Here is a 21734-nt window from a genome sequence, read left to right as displayed (position 1 = left end):
TAGTATATTTAGTTATATTTTTTAGTCTGTCAGGGTTACAGTGTTCATTACTAGAAAGAAATGTCCTTTTATCCCCAGAAAAACATGGAATGTAAAATCATGCCTTCTTATTGAGTGGTGAAGCACACATTCTTTGTTAAAAATACTCTCTTCAAGAATTTTTAAATGTCCTTGGGATTACTCATGCTTTCAAACTTAAGCATATGTACCATTGTATGTAAAATCAGGGCCTCCCAGCATTAGAAAAAGACTAGGATTTCAGCCTTTGAACTTCTGTTCAATCAAATGGAGTGATTAAAGAATTAAAGAACACGCTGAAACTAACTGGGTTAGTCTTTGCCTTTTTTTTTATGAATTACACTTTTCTCGCTTAAATTCTAATGCGATCAAAGGTTAAATTAAGTAGATTTGTAAAAGTAATCCAGTACATTCCAGTAAAACATTTAGCAATTAACTAAGTCCATTAAAAGTGTAATTTAGCCTTATTTTTTCTGCACTGCAGCAGAAAGAACATTGGTAAAATCCCTACTCTGTGCAGTATCATTATATTTTAAAGATTTGTAAAGATAATTGCTATAGCTCTCTGAAGTTTTAATGCATTTAAGAAATGTGATATTCCACAAAGTAGTTCATTGTAGTTAACAAATAGCATTCAGTATTTACCTTTTCTTTTTCCCCCTTGGGTTTTACTGGCAAGGAGACAGTGGATCAAGACAAATGACATTCCTCTTTTGCAAAATACCTTAAACTCATTGGAACAGTGCAGGTTTTTATTTTTAAAACATTCAATTCTGTCTCAGAAACCACTATAAATTTGAACTATTCTTGTCCCAAGACTTTTTGACTCTTAAAATGGTGACACATGCCAAGAACATAGAACATTAACTGAAGCATTCAGTCATCTGAAAAATATACTGGAATGTCTAAATCTCAGTATTCAGAACAAGGCAATCTATTCATCAGAGAGCAGTGGTTACTTAGGGACAAACTGTTGAAGATTTTGTACCTTTCCTTGACTTGGTATTTGCATAATCAAGTCCAGAACCAAGATAAACAAATATATCCTCATAATGTCAAATTTGTTTCTCAAGATTCTTTTTCACACTTTCTCTTTCATTTTATACTAAACATGGTTGACCAACCATGATTGGACAGGCCAGTAATATATTCTCATGAGACTGAAGGTATCCTGGAGCAGTCTAACAGCACCTGAGCACCTGATCTGATTAATTAAATGTGGAGTCAGCCTTCCCAGCTGGCATACAACAGTGTGGCTCTGTGAAACTCAATCGATTTGCAACAGCTGAGGAACTATGCCAAAATAGTCAATGTAGTCTTTGTAAACTCGTATCAATTTTGTAATAATGAATAATAACTCTATTTTATTCATATTTAATAGTAGTAGGATTTCAGAGAAAATTTCAGGCTGAGCAATAATCAAACTCAGAAGAGTGAAAGAAAGCTAGGTACTTGACACAGAACTCACAGGGATTTCCATACTACTAGTACTACATATGCTAAAATCACTTGTTCTTTTATTTCCATTTTCCAACGTTAGATTAACATCTTTCATAAAGATATTAATCATTAAATATTTATCTAAAAGATGGCTTCCAATACCTTTTATAGGTGTAAATGGATGAAACATAAATAAATAGGATCAGGATGTATCAGTTGAAAAGCTGACAATATTTACAATCCATAATCTTATCTTATTAAGATCTTCTTGGTTAAATATCAGAAAACCGTCTATTTAAATATTCAGAAATTGCTTCAGTTTTTGATTTCGTCTATTCTCCAAAGAACACATACAAGACATGGATCTTGCCTCAAAGCCACTTGCAGTCCATCAACATAGCCCTGCATAGAGCTGGTGCTTGGAATTATATGATGGCCCCCACTTTTCCCACTTCATAACCCAGCACCTGAGCCCCTCTGGCATGACCCAGGCAGGTGATGTGCAGATATACTTCACTTGTGCAGCTGCCATTGTGACCCCTGGCAGATGCATTCCATGGTACTACCACATGCTCTGCCTCAGGACTTAGCACTGATAAATTTGCAGCCTCAGTGGCTTAGGTACATTGCTCCTATCTGGTCTGAGATTGGTTTTTTAAATATACATGAATTAACATTAGATTGAATCTGGCCTTTCTTTAACCATTTCCAGCTGCCCTTGCTTTTGGCGGCTTAAGCACAGCCCAAGTTCAGCAGTTGCCGCATGAAGTGACATGCAGATCTTGCTTGCTGTGAAATCTCACAGCAGAAACACTTTTTATTACTGCATCAAGTGATTTACAACTTAATTCCTGTTTGGCTAGATCAGTTTCACAATATTTGTCAGCATGACCATGTCACATGAGATTATTTCTCTTTTGGCAGAGATTTAGTACTAGCATGACCATATTGACGTATGATGGCTTTTGCTGGAACAGCTTATTGTGCTCGAGTAATTGGTACAAGCAGCCCTAACAAAAGAATGTTCTGCTTAAATTGACTTAGCTGTGTTGAGAGGTTTTTACTAATTTAAGGTGCAGGTCTAGCCCATGCCTTTCATTCCTTTTCTTTTGCTTGTCACGAGGCACTGCCACCTATTCTTTTCCTTGTCATCGTTAGTGCCATTATTTATGTTACAGTAGCTCCTAGAAACTTTGAATATATAGAGCTTGAAGATGAGAATCTAACAGAGTCACAAGTGTAACTGCATATTAGTAAGTATTCACAACCATTCCATCTTAATGTGAATAGCTTATTAAAGAAAAAATAATTCAGATGGGTTTATTGTATTGGAAGGGTCCATGTTCAATCCTACAGAAGCTTAAAACTTAGATTTAAGGATATGTGTATTGTAGGCACTGTAAGCTAGGGAAAAGCAGCAGTTCCTTCTCCTCCTCTCCTCTACAATCATCCTACACACTAAAATGATGCCACTTACAATAAGAAAATAAGGGCATAACTTCTTGAATAAAAAGGAAGCCTGCCATATCACTGTAAAACAACGAACATATCATGTTCTGGCTAAAAATTGACACTGCTAATAAATTAATAAATGCCTGGCACATACTCATGGACTAAAGTGCATCAGTTAGTTTTTTGCAACTATTAATAACATCATTTACAATGCTTATATGATTATTTACCCCTTCTGGTACTTATATTATCAACATATCTATAACACTGGCACAATGTATAGCACATGATATATTAATAATTTCTGTGACTTTTAATGTTCCCTTCATATCAGAAGTAACTGGAGAAACAAGGGACCAGACAACTCATCAATTCCAACACAAATATTCATATGTTAACAGAGTAGGGTGCTTTGACAATAGTAACTAATAACCTACATCTTCACCACAGCTGGTGTCACACCTTTTTCCTTGTACACATTGGGGCATTTTGTGACATAATAAATGCATAAATGTAAACCCAGAGATTTTAATGTATAACTGTTGCATTCTATCTTCATTTCTTCTAGGGGCCTCAGGGACGGCAGGGCCAGCCTGGGCCACGTGTAAGTGCACAAAAAACTATGCCTGTATTCTTCCACCGTGATTACATCATATAAAGATGTGAAGCACCTAATATCTGTTTTTTCCCATTTTCCAGGGACCACCTGGACCACCAGGACCAAGGGTAAATTCTGTAACAACCCTAACCTACAATACAGTGCTTTATTGAATGTGAAAATAGCAGGATCCTCTTCAAATGTACTGCTTGTTCCAGTGCTCAAAGAATTTGCCACCTGCATTTTTGTATGTTCTTGTTCATCTTTTTATATTCTGAAATACCTGTTTTATAGAAACAAGTGGATCTCAATGCTGCTGTTCAAGCTTTGTTTGAGTCAAATGCTGCCTTGCAGATGGAGGTATATATTTAAATGTATTTACATTATCATATGGGGTATACAATTATAACTTTTTTTTTTGAGAACACAACAAGGCTTCTTTTCAAAGACAGTTTAAAATGAACAATGCTTAGCAAGTTATTATAGCATGTAATTAAACATGCTAGGACTTACAGGATATAGTTTAAATGAAATTAAGAGGAAACAGCAAGACTTCTATTTTTTGTCATGATTAGTAGTAATGGAAATTTACTGACTGTCACACATAGTGGACTGTATCTGTTCAGACACAGATAATAATAGTGGCATTTACAGTTTGATAAAAAAAAAAATGACCTATATGTGTGTGTCCCCATGGATTGCAAGAAAATCCCTTATATAGGTGAAGTCAAATAAATTTGCATGGACCTTCTAGGTTAAGCCTAAAAGTAGATTTCACTATTCAAAATCTGAAACCTCTAAGTTTAAAAATACACCAACTTTCTTCTTTTTTTACCCTGTGTCCATATTTTTATGTCAATATGTCATAACGACAAATTTGCATGACCTAAACCTGCCTTAACATCACTGCTCTGACAATTTCAATAAAATGTACTAATTTTTTTATTGGGATATGTTATCCTTACCTTGTTTTACATGGCTGATTGCATTCATATAAACACTTTGGTTCTGTCTGGCTATTCAATGGCCAGTTGACTTTTACTGCATATACTGTTGTTGTGACACTTCTTTGTGGTAACACATTTGCTAATGGCCCTTGGCAGAAATACCAGAATACTGAAGTAACTTTGCTAGATCACAGTACAGAGATATTCAAAACGCTCCACTACCTTAGCAATTTACTGCACAGCATCAAGAACCCTCTTGGCACACGGGATAACCCAGCACGCATCTGCAGGGATTTGCTTAATTGTGAACGTAAAGTGTCCGATGGTAAGTGCTCACTTCCACTAAAGCTTGAACACAAGTACCTTTGAAAGGTGCTGCCTCCAAATGTTGCTTTCTACATTAAAATCCTGATGTGCTAGATTTAATGATTTTATTCTTTTTTATTGTATTCTGTTGCAGTGTGCGTGTCACAACTATCTTTATTTCATCTTTAAGATAAAATTTCTGAGTTTTAAAGGTGGAAGTGTGTAGCTATCTAATATTATATACGTATTAGATACAGATTGTATCTATCAGTAAACAGATGTATCCAGAAAATTTGAAACTGAATCCACTTTTGTGATTCAAAGTTTTCCAGGTATTTGTAGCTAATCTTGCAATGAATTTTGTGTGGATCAGATTCTAGATTCTTAATGAGAAGACTCTATGCAATACATTATCACTGTCAAATACACTGACAGTTGCTGTATCTCAGAAGTTCCTGAATCAATATTTCTCATAAAAAATCCTACCCTATTTAAATCTGTAATGCCATTGTAATTGTAATCAGAAATGATTTATTGTGGTAATTTTTCTCAGTATCTGTTATTAGTATAATTTTAATAGTGAAAATATTTTCATGTTCCTTTCATTTCCTTGTGAAAGTATTGTGATAATATATGTAATATTTTCCAAGAAGAATGAAGAATTTAGCAAATTGTTTAGTAGTAATTATATTTTGGTTTTATTTTCTGTCTGGAATTGTATGCTAATAGGAAAATACTGGATTGATCCAAATATTGGGTGTCCTTCTGATGCCATTGAAGTTTTCTGCAACTTCACTGCAGGTGGTCAGACATGTTTAACACCACTGTCTGTGACAAAGGTAAGAATTGCTTCTAGAGAAGCTGAGTCTGTACTTGAACTCTAAACAGATGCATGCTTATTTACTTAACTCATGAAAAGGTGTTCCATTTCAGGGGTGGTTTATTTTGCATCTTTTTGGAAGGATGTATTATATATTCTGGTACAGAAGTTACAGAATTTCTGGAGACTATATATGTTAGTCATTCTCACTGTGTTCATTTACTCACCTCTGCTGTTAGTTATTTTCTTTTGCTTTATACTTTCATGTACAAGGCATAAAAATAGTCCTGAAATGCTTCTAAGCTACATTAGTATCTCATCACTCAGGGCACCTAAGTGTAGAGATGCCAAGGTTATTACAATAGGAAGGATGAAAATTATTACTACTTTCCAACACTTGGGTACTTTTAAAAGCCATTAGGGAGGGACTAATTTCCATTACTTCATTCGCTCATGCCACTCTTTACATGTACATCTTGAATTCTTGGGAATAGAAATTTTATGTTTGTCAAGTTCTTCATATGCACTGCAGTCATTGAAGAGCATCAGAAATGCTGTGAAGTTCACGTATGCATCCTACATTTGGAAGATCCCTGAATGTGAAATAATCTTGGAGAAATTCTTGTTGAGTAATGAGTAACTACATTTTCTGTCTAAAATCAAAATATACTTAGGAACTTGTGCTTTTGTAATGGACTATCAGTATTGCCAGAATCTGTGGTCTAAGAAGACTAAATAGGAGAGTGATGTGGCTTCAGTTAAAACCCTGCTGCTGATAATATCTTTGTTTGAATCACAAAAGCATTTGTTTCAGTTTCCTTATTTAAAAATAGTCTTTTCTGACCAGCTGTGCTTCAGCAATGTTGTAAGCATTAGCAAATGTTTATATTTAAGCTTTGAAAACATCCTATGAAAGCTTCTGTTTATAGTAATCACTGTAATAGAACTTAACCTCTCCCCTGAGGAATGCAAATCATGCTCTTTGGCATTGACCCCAATGTATATAAACATGTATACATGCTCCCATGCCTGGACACCACACTGACATGTCCTTGGCACTTCATGTTGCTGTGGCCATTCAGCACAGTCCATCTAACGATGCTTTTCTCTTGGAAATCTAACGATGCTTTTCTCTTGGAATTCAGCTGGAGTTCGGTGTTGGAAAAGTGCAGATGAACTTCCTTCATTTACTGAGCTCAGAAGCAACCCACAGCATCACAGTCCATTGTCTGAACACACCCATGTGGGGATTAAATAAAGCAGGTGGCCGGAAGACATCAGTGACCTTCAAAGGATGGAACGGTCAAATATTTAAAGCAAATACGCTACTTGAACCTAAAGTGCTTCTGGATGAATGCATGGTAAATACCTTTTAGCACCAGCATTATTAGAGCAATGATGGAGGCACTGTTTAGACATTACTAACCTTCTGCAAATAAATAACAATCATTTAGATTCACCTCGCTTGAAGCTTGCTTCTTTGCATAGCTCTGCCTATGCCAGCCTTTAGATACTGAATTCACCATCTCTTCAAGGGTAAAAGCAATTGCAGATACAGGGTATCTATGCTTGCTGTTTGCATTTTATCTCGTGTATTTTGAAACTTTATGAAGACTCTGCAGAGGTATCAGCACAGAAATAGGGAGGTTCCCCAGGAAAATTTAGAATCAAGTTAACCTCAAAATGAAAATTCAGGCTTCAGAAATGCCATTTGTTAAATTACACAGATTCTTTAGGAACTGCTAAGAGAAGAAATGTTTCTATGCGCTACTTCTCTTTCACTCTGTAAGCACAATCTTCATTTGTGTTTTGAAGCTTATCTTTTATATGACTGTAATATTCTTCTGCTGTATGTTTCAGATTGAAGATGGCAGCTGGCGTAAAACACAGTTCTTTTTTCACACTCAGGACACAAACCAGCTTCCAGTTGTTCAAGTTAATGCACTTCCTCACCTCAAACCAGGACAGCAGCACTTCATAGAAAGTGGCTCAGTATGCTTCCTTTAAGACTTCTGTCCTAGATTTCTTTTTGCATCAACATGGAGTTGCTGCATAGATTGAATACTAAAGTAATGATCCATTGCAGGAAACTGAAGAATCATTTCAAATGTTGTTGGTTAAAGAACCTCAGGAAGAAAAAGACTTCCTCCTAAGGAGAAATGGCATTGAAAAATAAAAAAAGACTAAAGCAATTTTCTTAAAGTATTTAAAAGTAAATTTCTTGGTGCTTTCTTGCATAACTTTTGGAATGGAATATCTGAACATGGATTTTTCAGGATTTCAAGTGTTCTTAGCGATCTTTTTACAACACTGCACAAAAAACATCCTGAGGAAAGCTGATGACATATGATACTAAGGAGCAATACCTGCTAATGCTCCTAAATGTGCAATAGCTTTTATATGAAAAGTGAACCATACCACAGTACAGTACAATACGTCTTCTTTTCTTAAACATTGTTTTATTCTAGTCCTCTGTGGACATACACATCTGAACAGATGGCACACTACCTCTTTTGTGTTTCCTGTCTGTGTTGCCTTGGTGCTCTTCATAACACAAGGTGCTTGTGGCCTTAGCAGAGATTGAGTCCCTTTTTATCTTTCAGACTGTATGTGCTGGTTACATCAGGATATGTTTCTGTTGTAAAGGTACCTGTTTTAAACCATTGCTCACATACTTCACATAATGAAAACATTATTTATGTGGATCACTTGTTTAAAATATTTTTGTGTACTATTTTGGAAATGGTGTATAAGATAGCATATTGTATATGATGCATATAGTCAGCACAGTTTGCTTTGCAGCCATTGGAAAAAATTGTTGTAGAACTACCTAAAGTAGTTTTGACCTTTAAATTCTGTATTTCAGTTAACATTGCTAATGCCAAAGCCATCTTAAGATGATGTATTCTGTATATATTTTGTAACTTCTGGAAAAACCTACTACAGCATGTCTTTTGAATGGCTGCTGCTAAATTATAATCATCATTTCATCCTCTTAGAAATTCCTTTTTTTTTTTTTTTTGTAAAATTTATTGGCTCATTTTGGGTTTTTTAAATTAAGCCTAAAATGTTCAAGGAACTTCTTTTTAGTAACAGAGAACAATTTTACCTTTAGGAAAAGCCCTCTTTATATTGATATGCCTCTGTCTGTTATCAATCCCAAGTGTGCTCAGGAGTACACAGCAAGGTGATACTGGACTGTATTTGGGGGAGCCCGGGAGTGTTTAACAACTTGTCTGTCTTGATCTGCAGGGAACCACACCTACCAAAGTATAATAAAATAAGCTTCCAAGCTATCTGTCTGTCTTTTACTATTCTGTTTCATGTTGTATAGGTCACTATCAGAAATGAGGAAAATATTCTAGAAGGGTTATTTGTGTTATGTGGCAGTGCTTCTCTTCCCAAGGGGAAATGCATATGTTCTGTGCCATGGAATACTGCCAGAGGGGCAACGTTTGCTTTACAAAGTAACATACATGCACATCCCATTTTACATTTTTTATCAAAGCATAATTTTTGACCGCTTTGAGAAAAAGCTGATAAAATGAAAGACAAAGCAAGATTACAGGATGATGAGAAATTGTCTCACTTTTTGCATTTTCAAGATTAATACACTGACATTATGATTTAACATTCACTCTTAGTTTGGCTGTGGAGGAGAAGTTTTGACAAATGTTTGGGAGTATTTTGTGGGATTATAATTTTTTAGAGATATGTCTGCTTCATGTATACTTTTATGAATCTCATTGCCCAATTTTGGGAATTCTTCATCTCAGAAATTATCTGTTTTCAGAACAAGGAGTTTAAGGTCCAGAAGTGGTGGTGGGATGTGAGGATGAGCATTTCCGTCGGTGAGGCACCAATGCCATCCCGCTCAGCCGGGCAGCTGCCGGCACCCCACCCACCCCCCACCCCCCACCCCCACCCCCCACCCCCACCCCCCCCACCCACCAACCCCCACCCACCCACCCCCCACCCCCCCCACCCCCCAACCCACCGCAGCGCTGTGCCCGGGGTCACCCCGTGGAGCTGCCGCAGCGCTGTGCCCAGGGTCACCCCGTGGAGCTGCCGGAGCGCTGTGCCCGGGGTCACCCCGTGCGGCTGCCGGAGCGCTGTGCCCGGGGTCACCCCGTGGAGCTGCCGCAGCGCTGTGCCCGGGGTCACCCCGTGCGGCTGTGCTGTGGCTCGCGGCCGCCAGGCGGCGCCGCGGGGCGGGAGAGGCCGCGCGTGCCCCGCGCCGCCCCGTGAGGCCCCGCGGCGCGGCCATGGCGGAGCGGGACGGGCCGGGCGGAGACGGGCGGGCGGCGGGCGGCGGGAAGATGGCCCTGCACAGGTATGGCGCGGCTGCGGCACTGGCCGCACGGGCTTTGGGAAGGCAGCGGTGCCCGCCCCGGCGCTCGGCGGGAGGTCCCGTGCCCTGCTGGGTAGGTGAGGCCCTGCCGAGCGAGGCGCCGCGCCGCGCCGGGAGAGCCTGGCTGGAGCGGGACGGGCAGCGGGACGGGCGGCGGGCACTGCGGGGAGCCTGCATTGCCGGGAAAGGGAATCCCTGCGCAGAGTAACTCCCCGTTTCTGTTTTGCAGCGTTTGAAACACTTTTCCCGGTTCTTAGAATGGTTTTGTGCTCCTGTAGTCAGAGCTGGTCAGGAGATGTATTGCTGAGCTTGTCCTTCACGCCCTCCCTGCAGCGAGCACGTGGGGAGAGCAAGAGCACTGGGTTAAGGCTGACATTTATCCTCTGGCAGCTGAAAACGGTGCCTTTGTACTGTTCTTGTAAGCTTTACCGATATGCGGGAAATGCCATTTCACTTTTCTGTATGTCAGGTTTAAAATAAGAGTGATGATTATTTCAGTGGATATATCAAGAACTTTTTCCTAGGAGTGGGAGAAACATCTGTTTTAATAGCCTAGTTAAAAAACATAAGATCATATATCTAGAGGAATTAATTTTTTAACTGATATTTATTAATTATGTAGATAAGGCCTACACATTGTGCCTGAAATGTTTCCTGACTTTGGAGTTTGCAAAGCGAACAGCCAGAAGTTTGGGTGACCATGTTGTCATGTCTTTTTGTTCTAGTGAAAGAAATGGGATGCGTTGTTCAGGCTTTAGTGTGGATCCTTGAAATTTGTCTTCCATTTGCCTCAAACTGGGAGCTTTATAAGTCAGCACAGTGCAATGCACATTATTGCTGATGCAATAGCAGAAATGCAGAAATGCACTTATACAACCAGGCCACAAAACATAAACTGATAAAGGCTTGCTGTGCTTCCAACTGTGCAGTTTAGCTTTTTTTTTTGTTGTTGTGCTTTTAGGCATCTGCTGAGTTTCAATATGTATGTGTTTGGAGATAATTCTCCATAGTTTGTGTTGTCTTGTCTGCCACCTTTCCTAATCCAAGGTATTTGTATTTTCTCTTTCTCCTTTCAAGGTGAAAGGTGCATATAGCTTTTCCTGAAAATCCTGAGGGATGGCTTAGTGCCTGGTTGCTGAGCAGACACTTTCATAGGCCAGTCAGGTGCCAAACTGCTGCCTTACTGAGAAATGTTTTTTACTTCTTTCAGGTGTGAAACTTGTAGCAAAGAAGAAGCTAAGTACAGATGTCCGCGATGCATGAAATATTCGTGCAGGTATCTGTTATCTGAACCAAATAATTTTGGTTATTTTCACCATTCATATGCAGAGCATGCTAATGTTTTTCTTTTTGTCATTTCAGCCTATTGTGTGTAAAGAAACATAAGCTTGCACTGAGCTGTAATGGAGTCAGGGATAAAACAGCGTTTGTCTCTGTAAATGAATTTACTGACTTGAACCTTTTGAGTGGTAAGAACATACTTCATGTGTTTTAAAACTCACTGGTTTTACTAGGTTGGCATTACAATTTTGTTTGTTCTTTTTAACCTTCAGATTATCGTTTCCTGGAAGATGTAGGAAGGACAGCTGATGCTGCTGCTCGACACTGTATTGTGCACAGTCCAGCAACAAAAAGATTTGTAAGTTTTTGATTATCCTCTTGCTCTGTTGGAGTTGGGGTTGGCTATGTTTGAATTCCCACTGAGGCAGTCCCAGTCCAGATTTCAGAGCTGGTGCCTCTCTCATGAAGGTATGAATGACCCTGAATTTCAGATGCAGAAATCAGAAGTCTCTAGGTTTATGCAGTAATAGTATTGATGGCTACATCCAGTTTCTTGTAAGAATACATTGCTAACAATAGGCATTGTTGAAATCTATGCATGACCACTGTTGTTGTTGGGTAATAGATGTATGTTAAGAAAGTCTGAATGTTTCCTTTCACCTTCACAACTTTTTTTTTTCTTAATTTGTAAGTACACACTTCCCAGGTAAACAATGGATTTATTAATTGCCTAAAAATTGTTACATGCTTCCTGATATGCCAAATGAAGATAGCTAGAGTTCTTCAAAGAATAATCTAAGCAATGGTGACATAAAAGCCAGCCTTCTAAGGGAGAGGGGGTTTTTGCTGAAGCTCTGTCAGTGAACAAGCACACTCCCCAAACTAAAAGCAATGAGCAAGCAAACAAACCCAGAAAAGTCCAACCAAGTTTACTCCAAAATATTTTGACTCATTGATAAGTCGTAAAAAGGCATCAGGGCCATTTTGTTTTCCAGTCTTGTGAAGATACCTTAAAATGTAGCACTAAACTCAGAACTCATATTGATGACAGAATAAATTCAGAAGACTCCAGCTTCCTCTCTGGCAGGAGTCATACTCTGTGTGTGTGTATTTAGCACCATGATGCCCTGAAAATTTCCTGAAATGCTGAAGATGGTGAGATGCTGCATAGGTAGCAGTTTTAGGAGTGTGGTACTGGGCATGTTAATGGGATGATACCTGTCAGTGGCTGAGATGATGCTTGTGCATCCTTTCTGCCAGCAGGGTTGTAACCCAAAAAGCATCCTTATGGTGGTATTACACCCACAATGGTCACATTGTGACTTCCATGGTATGTCAGCTTTTACTCTGAGGAGGTCATTGCCATGTTCTTTTTTAATAATAAAAAAAACTTACAAGAATATTTCATAGAGTTTCTAGGCTTCTTGTTTTCATTCAGGATGGTTTTTTAAAATTTCAAGGTATTTTATTAAATATGGCCTTTACTACAATTTTCTCATGATTCCTGTCAGCTTCATGTTGTTTAATTTTTAGGGGTTTAATAGATTCAGATTTTTTTGTATTGTTTTTATTTTTTGCCAGTTATACTGCTTGAGGAACAAAGCTCGAGGGTGTAATATTGAGCTAAAAACACTGCCTGTTGGATTTACAAAAAGAAGAGAAAATTCCACCACCTTCAATTCCATGTGAGTCTTCAGTTGGTTACAGCCAGCAATATTTTATTTTCACTGAACATATAATGATGAGAATTTGAGTTCATACCAATATGTGTGCTTTAAAATCTGCTAGGTGGACCTTTTTTTTTTTTTGCTAAAGCTATTTAATATTTCATGCTTTAGGTTTTCTTTTTTTATTTTGGTTCTTTGAGCTCAGTTTAACAGCTTACATAAATCATGCTTTATCTTGAAAAATGCTAACATTAGGTAACAGTAGGAAGACTGCTGTGTTCTTTTAATTAACTCTTAGGTATTTTGCTGGAAAAAGAAAATGGTTCTTTAGAAGTTTATGATAGAGGATTGATGTAGAAGGCTTGCACAAATCTCTGTCTTTGAAAAGGCTGACTTCAGATCTGAAGAGGTGTTTCAGGACCTGTGTTGCATTCTGTGATGGGAGTTGCTGTGCTGGAGAATGTGAATGTTTGATACAGTGCAGCTTAGAGAGACAAGTGCAAACAGATAAAAATCCAGGAAGAAGGCTAAGGAAAAATTTTTAAAACTTTTCATTTATCTACTGTGTAGTTCTTCTCTGATATCCAGAATTTGTATTTTAAAGTTCTAAAATATGTTCACAGTAAAAAAGAAAGAAATTGCAAAGTATTTCATTGTGACAGGAATCAGGCGTGCAGTTCAGCTCAGTGATATACTGGGGTCAAGTGTAAATACCTTCTGAGCTTCTCACAGCAATGAGATTCCTGATAGCTCAGATCCCCCTGATGGCTCTGATCCCCCTGATGGCTCCCTCACTTGTTTTGTGCATGGTCTCAGTTTTGGTGTCAAGTTGTGTTTTCAGGATGAGTTCTCCCTCTGTTCTAGGAGCTTTGTGCTCTGTGGTGTCAGTCTGTGGCTGGCCACCAGAGGTCTGTCTCTGACAGAGTAAATAACCCACCTGGAAACTGCTCCACACACCCACCTGGATTGTGTAGGCAGTTCTGGGGAAAAGCATAGGGGTTTGGGTTTGCACATGTAGTAGTTTTTAGCAGAACCTTAGACATCAAATAGATGTAGAAATGTAACCTTTTATTATTTTGCCATGTTTTACCAGTTCTGCTAGAGAAAGCCCAGGGTGAACCAAGGGAAAGAAAGGCAATCTGAGGTATTTTATCCTTCTTCTGCCCCAGATATATAGGTCACTGAGGCTTTCTCCTCAGAACAGACCAGGTGGTAGTCCAGACCTTGCAGAGATTGTCTCCCTCTGCCCTAGCTCTCCTTTCCTTGGCTGCATGCTCTGCCTTTTACAAATCACTTTTACTAGTCTCACGCTGTTGAAGTATCTCAGGCTTAGAGCTGCATTTCATTTCAATGGGGAATTTCCTTAATGTTACTGATAAAACAACATAAACCCACTTAACAAGTACAGGGAAAGGAATAACCTTCCAGAGCAAGTGCAGGAAGCCCAGGATGCTGGGTTTAGTAGCTAAGAGGACAGAACAGAAAGGGCACAGACACAAGGAGGTCTGACGCTTTTGGGAAGTTCCTGGGTGTGGTACAGTGCTGTGCTGACAGGCATTTGCCTTCATGTACTGTGTTCTTTTTCCTTTAGAAAGCCTTTTTGGGTACACACTGAAGTGTAGCTTGTGTTGGGGACAAATGAAACTTTGAGCTGAGTATATTTTCATGTGTATTGTGTACCTTTTTCTTGTTTTAACACAGCCAGATTTAAAACCTAAGAGACTGGGGCAAGAAAGGTGACTTCTTGGCAAATAGGCATGGAAATATTTCACGGGCTGTCTGGGAGAATGCCTTACTGGCTGTTGCCATTCATAAAGTCCTGGGGAAGTTTCGTTGTTGCTGTGGAATGGTAGCTTTTCTGGGTCTTTCACATCCCACCAGAAAGAACTTGATAATATTCTCTGTTCTGAAGAGGATAGGAAATAACTGTCTTTTCTCTGCAAATGCTGCCCAAGGTTATGGAATATGCTCAGTGATTATTACACAAAGTATGTATTTCCTCTCTATTGCTGCTGCTGTTATTTACACAGCAATGGGCTGTTTGAGTTCAGTGATGCAGATTAAAAATTAACATCTGTTTTTGGGGGTTCTTCTTTGTGGTTTTTTTTTTTTAATTGTTTAGTTTGTTTTTTTCAATTGGCATGTTCTGTTTATTCTCTTTGAATGGTTTCTAAGGAATCAAGTTTGATCAAAACCAGAAAATATTAGCACCTCTCATATGGAACTTCATGGCACCCATAACATTTTGTTGAATATCACATTGAAAGGAGGAAAAGCCGTGCAAGTAGTCATATATCCATTATGTGAGCTTAGCACCTGACAGTGCTCAGGGTCTGGTGTGTCCCTCTCCTGTAGATGTGAGCCCCTTCTCATGCTGTTTGTCAGTCGAGATTTGTAGACAGATTGCTCCAGAGGATGGAGGCTGGAAGCTGTTCAACATCTGTGCATGGAAAACTGAGAACAGACTTCTCCCATGTCCTCTTCACACTGTCGCTGCGAGCCAAGCTGCTGGGCAGTACAAGGCAGGAATGAGAGTAGTCCAAAACTAGGAAGTACAAGATGTATTCTTGTGTCATCCCCTGCCCATGCCAGGGCTGGAGGACAGATCAGTGTTGTTTCGATGTGTTAACCAGACTCTTCATTTCCTGGATTCCATGAGTTTGTTTGCTAAATCTGATGTTGTGAAAGCATACGTGCCAATGCTGGGCAACACACAGATTAGACTAATGTGTAATATTGAATATCAGCGTAATGGAGGGTCATTAGAAAGTACAGTCTGAGTCCAGGGTGTGAACTCATGGTACATCTGACTTATTATTCATAAATCATTTTTCATGAGCTGCTTCACCCTACATTTGCTGTGGTGCCCTTATTTTCAGTAGAGCTGAGAGTTCCCCACTGGATGCATTATGCCATGAAGTTGGTGGGGTGAATTGCTGGGATACGAAGCCCCTGGGAAAGGGGTGAAGGATGAGGCCAGGCTGAAACCAACAGCAGGAGCATCAAATCGGAAGCTCCAGCCAGCAGGGAAGAGGGGAATGAGCTTGCAGGTCCATGGCTCTTGGTTCCCTGGCAGGAGCTGATGTAGTGAGACACTGAAACGGGGCAGTGCAGTTCCCTGAGCTCTGCAGCTTGTGCTGCCCTGCTCCAGCCCTCCCTGCTGCTTGCACTGTCATGGGCATCTCCAGCCAGCTTCCTCCACTCTCCATTCACAGCATCTCCCAGACAAAATCCTTTTTACCTTTCCTTCCCACCGAGAGGGGCCAGAGGGCTACAAATCTTCCTTATACCAGGCATGCCTGCAGCCTGAGAGCATTTACTCAGAGGGGTACTTGTAGAAGAAGGAGGAAGCTTTTACATTATCTCTCCTCTTCAATTTAATTGTGAGAAAAAGATATAGTGTGGAGATTTGGAATTAGCATCACTTAAGAGATCAAGAGTGTTACACTTTGAGGTACACCTGGAAGTTCTAAAATGTCAAATCAAATCCTTAGCTAGGTAGAGGGAATTGAAATTATTGTTTGAAGTGTTGATGATTTTGAGAATTGTGTGAAAAGTTTTCTGAGCTGGGTTTCGACTTAGTGTTACACAACTCGAGCTGTTAAACTTGAGTGTAATTAGTACATGGTTTTGCTTGCTTTCTTGGACCCACCAAGAAGAAAGTTACATTGCTAAAGGAAGTAGAGGAAGGCAATATTATCCAAAACTGTACATACTGAATGCCCAGTACTTCAGTTAAACATCAGTGCATTCTGTGAGAGCACCAGTTATTATCAGATGAAAGGATAACATGTCTGTCATTAAACTTCCTTATGTCCTTTTAGTCTCTTTTATGAATTCAAAATGACACAGGCAGGAAATACTACAGTATTTGCACTTTGATGGAAGATATCCTGTATACTAATATTTTAAGAATACTAGTTGCAAAACTGGAACAAAATCATCAGTGAATCACTATCTTTGGCAGGCTGACAGTGAAATACCTTCTGCAGAGCCAGAACTGCAGTTGGTGGCTTAAGATGTGATGAATTTGGAATTTTTGTCAATAAATATTTTAGTTTGCATATGTATATACACACATTTAAGAACACCTTCTAAACACATTTAAAACAGTTCTACTGCATTCTAAACAAAACTGAGAGGAAATGTTCGGAAGAAACCTAATTAAGAAAGGTAAGAAAAGTAAGAAAGTTAAGCTTTATGAGAAATTTCATGTATTTTTTTAAAAATGTGTAAACATTAAACACTTAGAGAAAATTGCCAAAGCACATAACAGAGAACAAGAATCCTTTGTAGATCAGCCTTTAATTCCCAGCAGCTGTACTGCCTACACCCACAGTTTTTTGAGCATCTTCCTGGGTAATGCAGTAACTGTAAAGATGATGAAAATTTTTGCAGTTGGTCTGAGAACCAGCTGGAGGAGACAGCCAATTTCTGTATACTGGTGCTGTCTTTGTAGCATCAGAAATAAAAGTCTTTCAGTTGTTGCTGTGAAAATTTTTTAAATAATTTCCATGTAGTTCTGGGCAAACGACGGTTGATGACAGAAAATAAGTTTTTTGGAAGTTTTAGGAGAAATGAAATCGTTGCTTTTCATAGAAGAACAGTAGTTGCAAAACAGCCTGTGCAGTTCTGAACGTATTTTGCATCTACATCTCATGCAGGGAGAGGTGCTTGGCTCTTCTTTTCCCATTTCTGCGCTTCTGAAGTAGCCAGAATAGGATATGAAGCCAAATGATGCAGGGATGGGCTATGATTGCTGCTTTTACTGACATCAGTGATGTACTTGTGCCTCATCCAGATCTCTGGTGTTTGGCAGTTTTATAGTCAGTGCCCTGGTATCCAAAAAACCAGGGCACTGTTGGAGCGGCATTCCATGGCAGCAGAGTAGCATGGAATGCTTCATGGAGTGAGCTGTTACTCAGATGCAGATGACTTACTCAATTAGGCATTTTCATTTAGAAAATGAACATGGTAGATGTCCGTTGTATTTGAAGGAAATACTACCCCAGTGAGCCATCATGGAAAATGAAGTCAGTGACATCTGGAGCCAGGATATCTAGCTTTAATCAGAACTTGTTGTGAAGCAGCTTTGATAGCATCTACAGTTGACATCAAGTTCTCTGGGCACAGATTAGTGATGGTGAGGGATGTTTCACTTCAATAATAGACACCCAGCATGTTGTTTTTCAAGACTCCGTTGTACAGTGAAGAGCATGAGCTTACTGCTGTTCCAGGCTTCCTTTTTTCTTGCCTGCTTCTATCCTGTTCTTAATCTGTCTTGCCTCTTTCTGTTTGCCATTTACTTCCAGGTAAGAGTACTTTGAAGAGAGATGAAGTCATTAACTGCAGTTTTGGTATTAGCTTGCTGAGGGAAAAAAACAACATTTCTGTTTTATCAAAGTGGAACTTTTTTAGAAGAAATGAGCTTTTTAACTTCAGCTTCCCTGATTCACAGCACTTTCTGTGCACTATTCCATAGACTAGATTGTGCCTGGAAGGGGGAGTTAGGGCGGAAGTCTGAAAAGAACCCTCTTAAGCTAATTTTACAGCTGCAGTGATGAACTGAGGCTACCTCAGTGAGCCCACAGGGAACTAGTCTTGCATGTGAAATGCAGATGTGCTGTGTGACAGCCGTTTGTACAGACACATAAAGAATGTTCCTAACAGGTAGCAGATAGCTTGAAGTACTTTCCTGGAGCATTTATTTTTCAAGTGCCTGTGTTAGAGACAGCACTCTGGGCCACATACAGGTTTCTGTGAGCTGTGTCATGGTTTGTCTGTCTCATTGCTTTGGCTGCCTTGATTTAAAGATCGAAGTATCACAGAAAGGGCTGGTCACTTGGAATAGATAAGCATGGCCTGTTTGAAAAAGCTTGTGAAAGATGGTGAGTTAAATAAAAAAATGCTAGCAAGCTTCATGTTAGTTAATAAAATAGAACAATACCCTCATATGAACAGTTCCTTAGAAACATTTTAATAAATGTGCCCATCATTAGTGTTTCCTTCAGCTAATGCTGGTGACCATATTTCTGTGTCTAAAGCTTACTTACTTTTACTAAAGTCCCCCTGTGAAACTGCTTTGAAATAATAGCATTCCATGTTAAATGGCAGATATTAATGTGTCTGAGAGGAGTCACAAGCTTGTTAATTGCAAGGGAGCTGAACTGGTTACATAACCCTATTGATATACCAGTTTGCTCTGTGTGTGGTAGCATTGGTGCTTCCTTCAGCTCTCAAGATGAGAATTGCAAAACCTTGTTTCACTTGCCTTGCAAAAAACTCCCAAAATTCCACTCATTGATTTTGAGTCATAGCAAAACATTTTGCAGTTTGGTAATTTAAGACTATCATACCAATATGCAAAGTGGCATAAAATTCATGGGGCCAAATATTATTCCAGCTTCTGGTTATATATATGCTATATGATTAGTAATGTTTTCTGTGTTATCCTCCAGCTCTGGTCATACAATCTTCTTATCTTTTTCAGACCTGATGTTCTCTAATTTCACCTTCTTATTCAAGGAAGGCATTCTCATTCTCAACTTTAATAAACAGGAGCAAAGAGAAGGGAGGAATCACAAGGCACACTGTTGAGACACACATTTCTTTGGGGATCCTCACACAACTGTTGAGACACACATTTCTTTGGGGATCCTGGGCTTCGTTAATCCTTTTTATTCTAATTATTACCTTCTTGGAGCTGGGGGTTCCTGCTTGCTCTTTTTTTGGTAAATACTAATGTGTCTCATTTTACTTACACTCCAGAAAGTACAGTTCAGCTGTAAAACTCAGTTTTCTCCTAGGAACAACTAGGTAAGGGAATTATTTATGTGATAAGCTCACTTGATAAAGAGTGCTTGCATTTAAAAATTGATATAGTTTAATTGATCTTAGCAGCTGAGTTTACTGTTTTGCTGGTGGATGCACGTACACTCATCTCTGCAGCCAGCTAGAACCTGCTGGATAATGTTTCATCTGCCTGATAAACAACTTAAACAGCATGTTGGAACAACACTGTTTACTTTCTATTGTAGACCAGAATCTTTGCATAACTGAGGGTGATTATCCTAGACACAACGATTCATTGGTCTTAAATAATGTTTAAAAAAGTAGTTTAAAATAGAGACACCATTAAATGTCCGTGTGCTTCCCATAGGTGTTTGACTTCTGAATTCTAAGTCATGACTCTGAATTTCCAAACCAGAGAAAAAGGCCAGGAACCTACCTTGTGCTTTCTGTTAGATTGTGCTTTCTCTTAGGGGATTCTTTTAGAAAGGTGTCTGCAGATTTTCTGCAAATGAGCAAAAAGATAAGTAGAGACTGCCTGATTTAGCAAAGTATTCTCTAGATAATAACTGCCTTTCTTAACATTATACTGTTCTCAAACTATGCTTCAGTAGCCTCTGTTCTCAGGTATCAATTATGCTAGCTGGAAAGGGGGGATGGGTCTCAAAAATAACAACTAACATACAGAAGAAAGGAATGTGACATCTCTACCAAAAGTTTTATGATCTTTCTGTAAAACATTTGTTCTAACTTCTCTTATCCATGTTATGCCAGAAGGCAACTTCCTTCCCTGCCATGACACATTTTCTATTGAAGTCATCACTGCTGTGAAAAGTGGAGTCCCCTATTTTCCCTGTATAGGACCTGGGACTCTGGCTGGCTCTCTGGCTATTACTGTTGCAGAAGTTTGGTAATCTGTCCTGGGTAATAGGCCAAAAAGCAGTTTCCTTTTCTGAAATTAGAGGACAGCTAGAATATACTCCCTTTTAAAATGTGAAATACTGTTGATCAGTTAATTGGTGATATCTGTGTTTGGTAGGAACACATTTTCATTCCATTTTAGGACTTGAAATTCAGCAGAATGTGAGAGCATTATGTCTTTCAAAGGACATCTCAACTTCTCTGCATGCCACTTTTACTCTTTGGAGTCATTCAAAATCTTAAGTATGTATTTTCTTCTGTACCCATGCTGTAGGCTACCAAGCTTTATAGAAAAAATAAATACTAGTTGTTAGCAACTAACACTAAGAATACACATTTCTTTTTCTTTTCAGGGAGAACAAGTTCTACTGGCATTTGAAGCTCGTATTTCCTCACTGTCATGCTGAATACACTTTAAAAGGGTACAGAGCTTTGAAAAAAAAATTTTTTAAGTTTAAATTATTAATCTGCTGAAGTTGAACTGCAAAATATTTTGGTCAATTCTTACCTAGTTTTGTTATATAAGGTAAACTCAGGTATTAATTTTAGTCTTAATTAAAAGGGGATTTAAATTTGAAAAATACTGGAAGTTGTATAGTCCTTTCCTCTTTGAAAGCTTGCAGGCTTTCCAAACCAGGCAAAATGTTTGGTTGTTAGTTCTTTTCTCCATGTAAATAGAGAGTTTGTATATTCATAATAGTAATACCCCCACACCTAACATACTCTATTCTCATGGAGCACATGTTCAGCAAGATTTGCCATCCCTCCTTACCTGCACTCTGAAGCTGAACTTTATACAGGGGGAAATGTATATATATCCATTGTTTGCTTTGTAGGAAAGTCCACAAACACATTTTGAAAAGGCAAAAAAATAAGGTTTTGTTGACAAATCTTTCTCCTTTTTTCCTAGCCTGAAGGGAGGTGAGAAGTATGCCCTTGTCTATTCTAGGGCTGCAGGAACAGCATGTTTCTCTTGCAGGGTTAGAAACTAGAGATATGCATCTGTTTACTCCTTGTGTGTGCCTGTGAAATCCCAGTGCTGAAAGTGAGATAAAGCTGCCCGTATCTATGCAGTATAGATACACATTTATGATTCTCCCATAAGCTACTCAGCTTTGCCACTGAAGCATGTTAATATACACCT

The 21734-nt window shown here is 39.0% G+C and overlaps 2 protein-coding genes across 7 annotated transcripts in view; both read left to right on the top strand.

Moving 5' to 3' along the window:
• The window catches only part of COL24A1 (collagen type XXIV alpha 1 chain), a 121531-nt gene extending 112654 nt beyond the window's left edge, over window positions 1-8877 (top strand). For 2 of the 5 annotated variants that reach the window (XM_085067994.1, XM_085067993.1), the window contains 7 exons: window positions 3479-3514; window positions 3610-3636; window positions 3803-3868; window positions 4612-4780; window positions 5491-5600; window positions 6727-6942; window positions 7442-8877. In XM_085067994.1, the coding sequence (XP_084924120.1) occupies window positions 3479-3514; window positions 3610-3636; window positions 3803-3868; window positions 4612-4780; window positions 5491-5600; window positions 6727-6942; window positions 7442-7588 (771 nt within the window). In that variant the 3' untranslated portion in view covers window positions 7589-8877. Of the gene's footprint in view, window positions 1-3478; window positions 3515-3609; window positions 3637-3802; window positions 3869-4611; window positions 4834-5490; window positions 5601-6726; window positions 6943-7441 lie in introns of those variants that run through there. The other 3 variants (XR_014853747.1, XM_085067995.1, XM_085067997.1) reach the window with 3 other exon arrangements.
• A 749-nt stretch (window positions 8878-9626) lies between these two features.
• Window positions 9627-21734, top strand: part of ZNHIT6 (zinc finger HIT-type containing 6) — a 34333-nt gene continuing 22225 nt past the window's right edge. The window contains exons 1-6 of one of the 2 annotated variants that reach the window (XM_085067992.1): window positions 9627-9914; window positions 11143-11208; window positions 11295-11401; window positions 11486-11571; window positions 12795-12898; window positions 20944-21012. In XM_085067992.1, coding sequence (XP_084924118.1) covers window positions 9847-9914; window positions 11143-11208; window positions 11295-11401; window positions 11486-11571; window positions 12795-12898; window positions 20944-21012 — 500 coding nt within the window. In that variant the 5' untranslated portion in view covers window positions 9627-9846. The remainder of the gene's footprint in view (window positions 9915-11142; window positions 11209-11294; window positions 11402-11485; window positions 11572-12794; window positions 12899-20943; window positions 21013-21734) is intronic. The other variant, XM_085067991.1, reaches the window with a different exon arrangement.

The sequence above is a fragment of the Lichenostomus cassidix genome, chromosome 8 (genome assembly GCF_008360975.1).
Source record: "Lichenostomus cassidix isolate B80296 chromosome 8, HeHo_3.0, whole genome shotgun sequence".
In the NCBI taxonomy this organism is placed as follows: domain Eukaryota; kingdom Metazoa; phylum Chordata; class Aves; order Passeriformes; family Meliphagidae; genus Lichenostomus; species Lichenostomus cassidix.
This window is presented reverse-complemented; position numbering and strand designations above follow the sequence as displayed.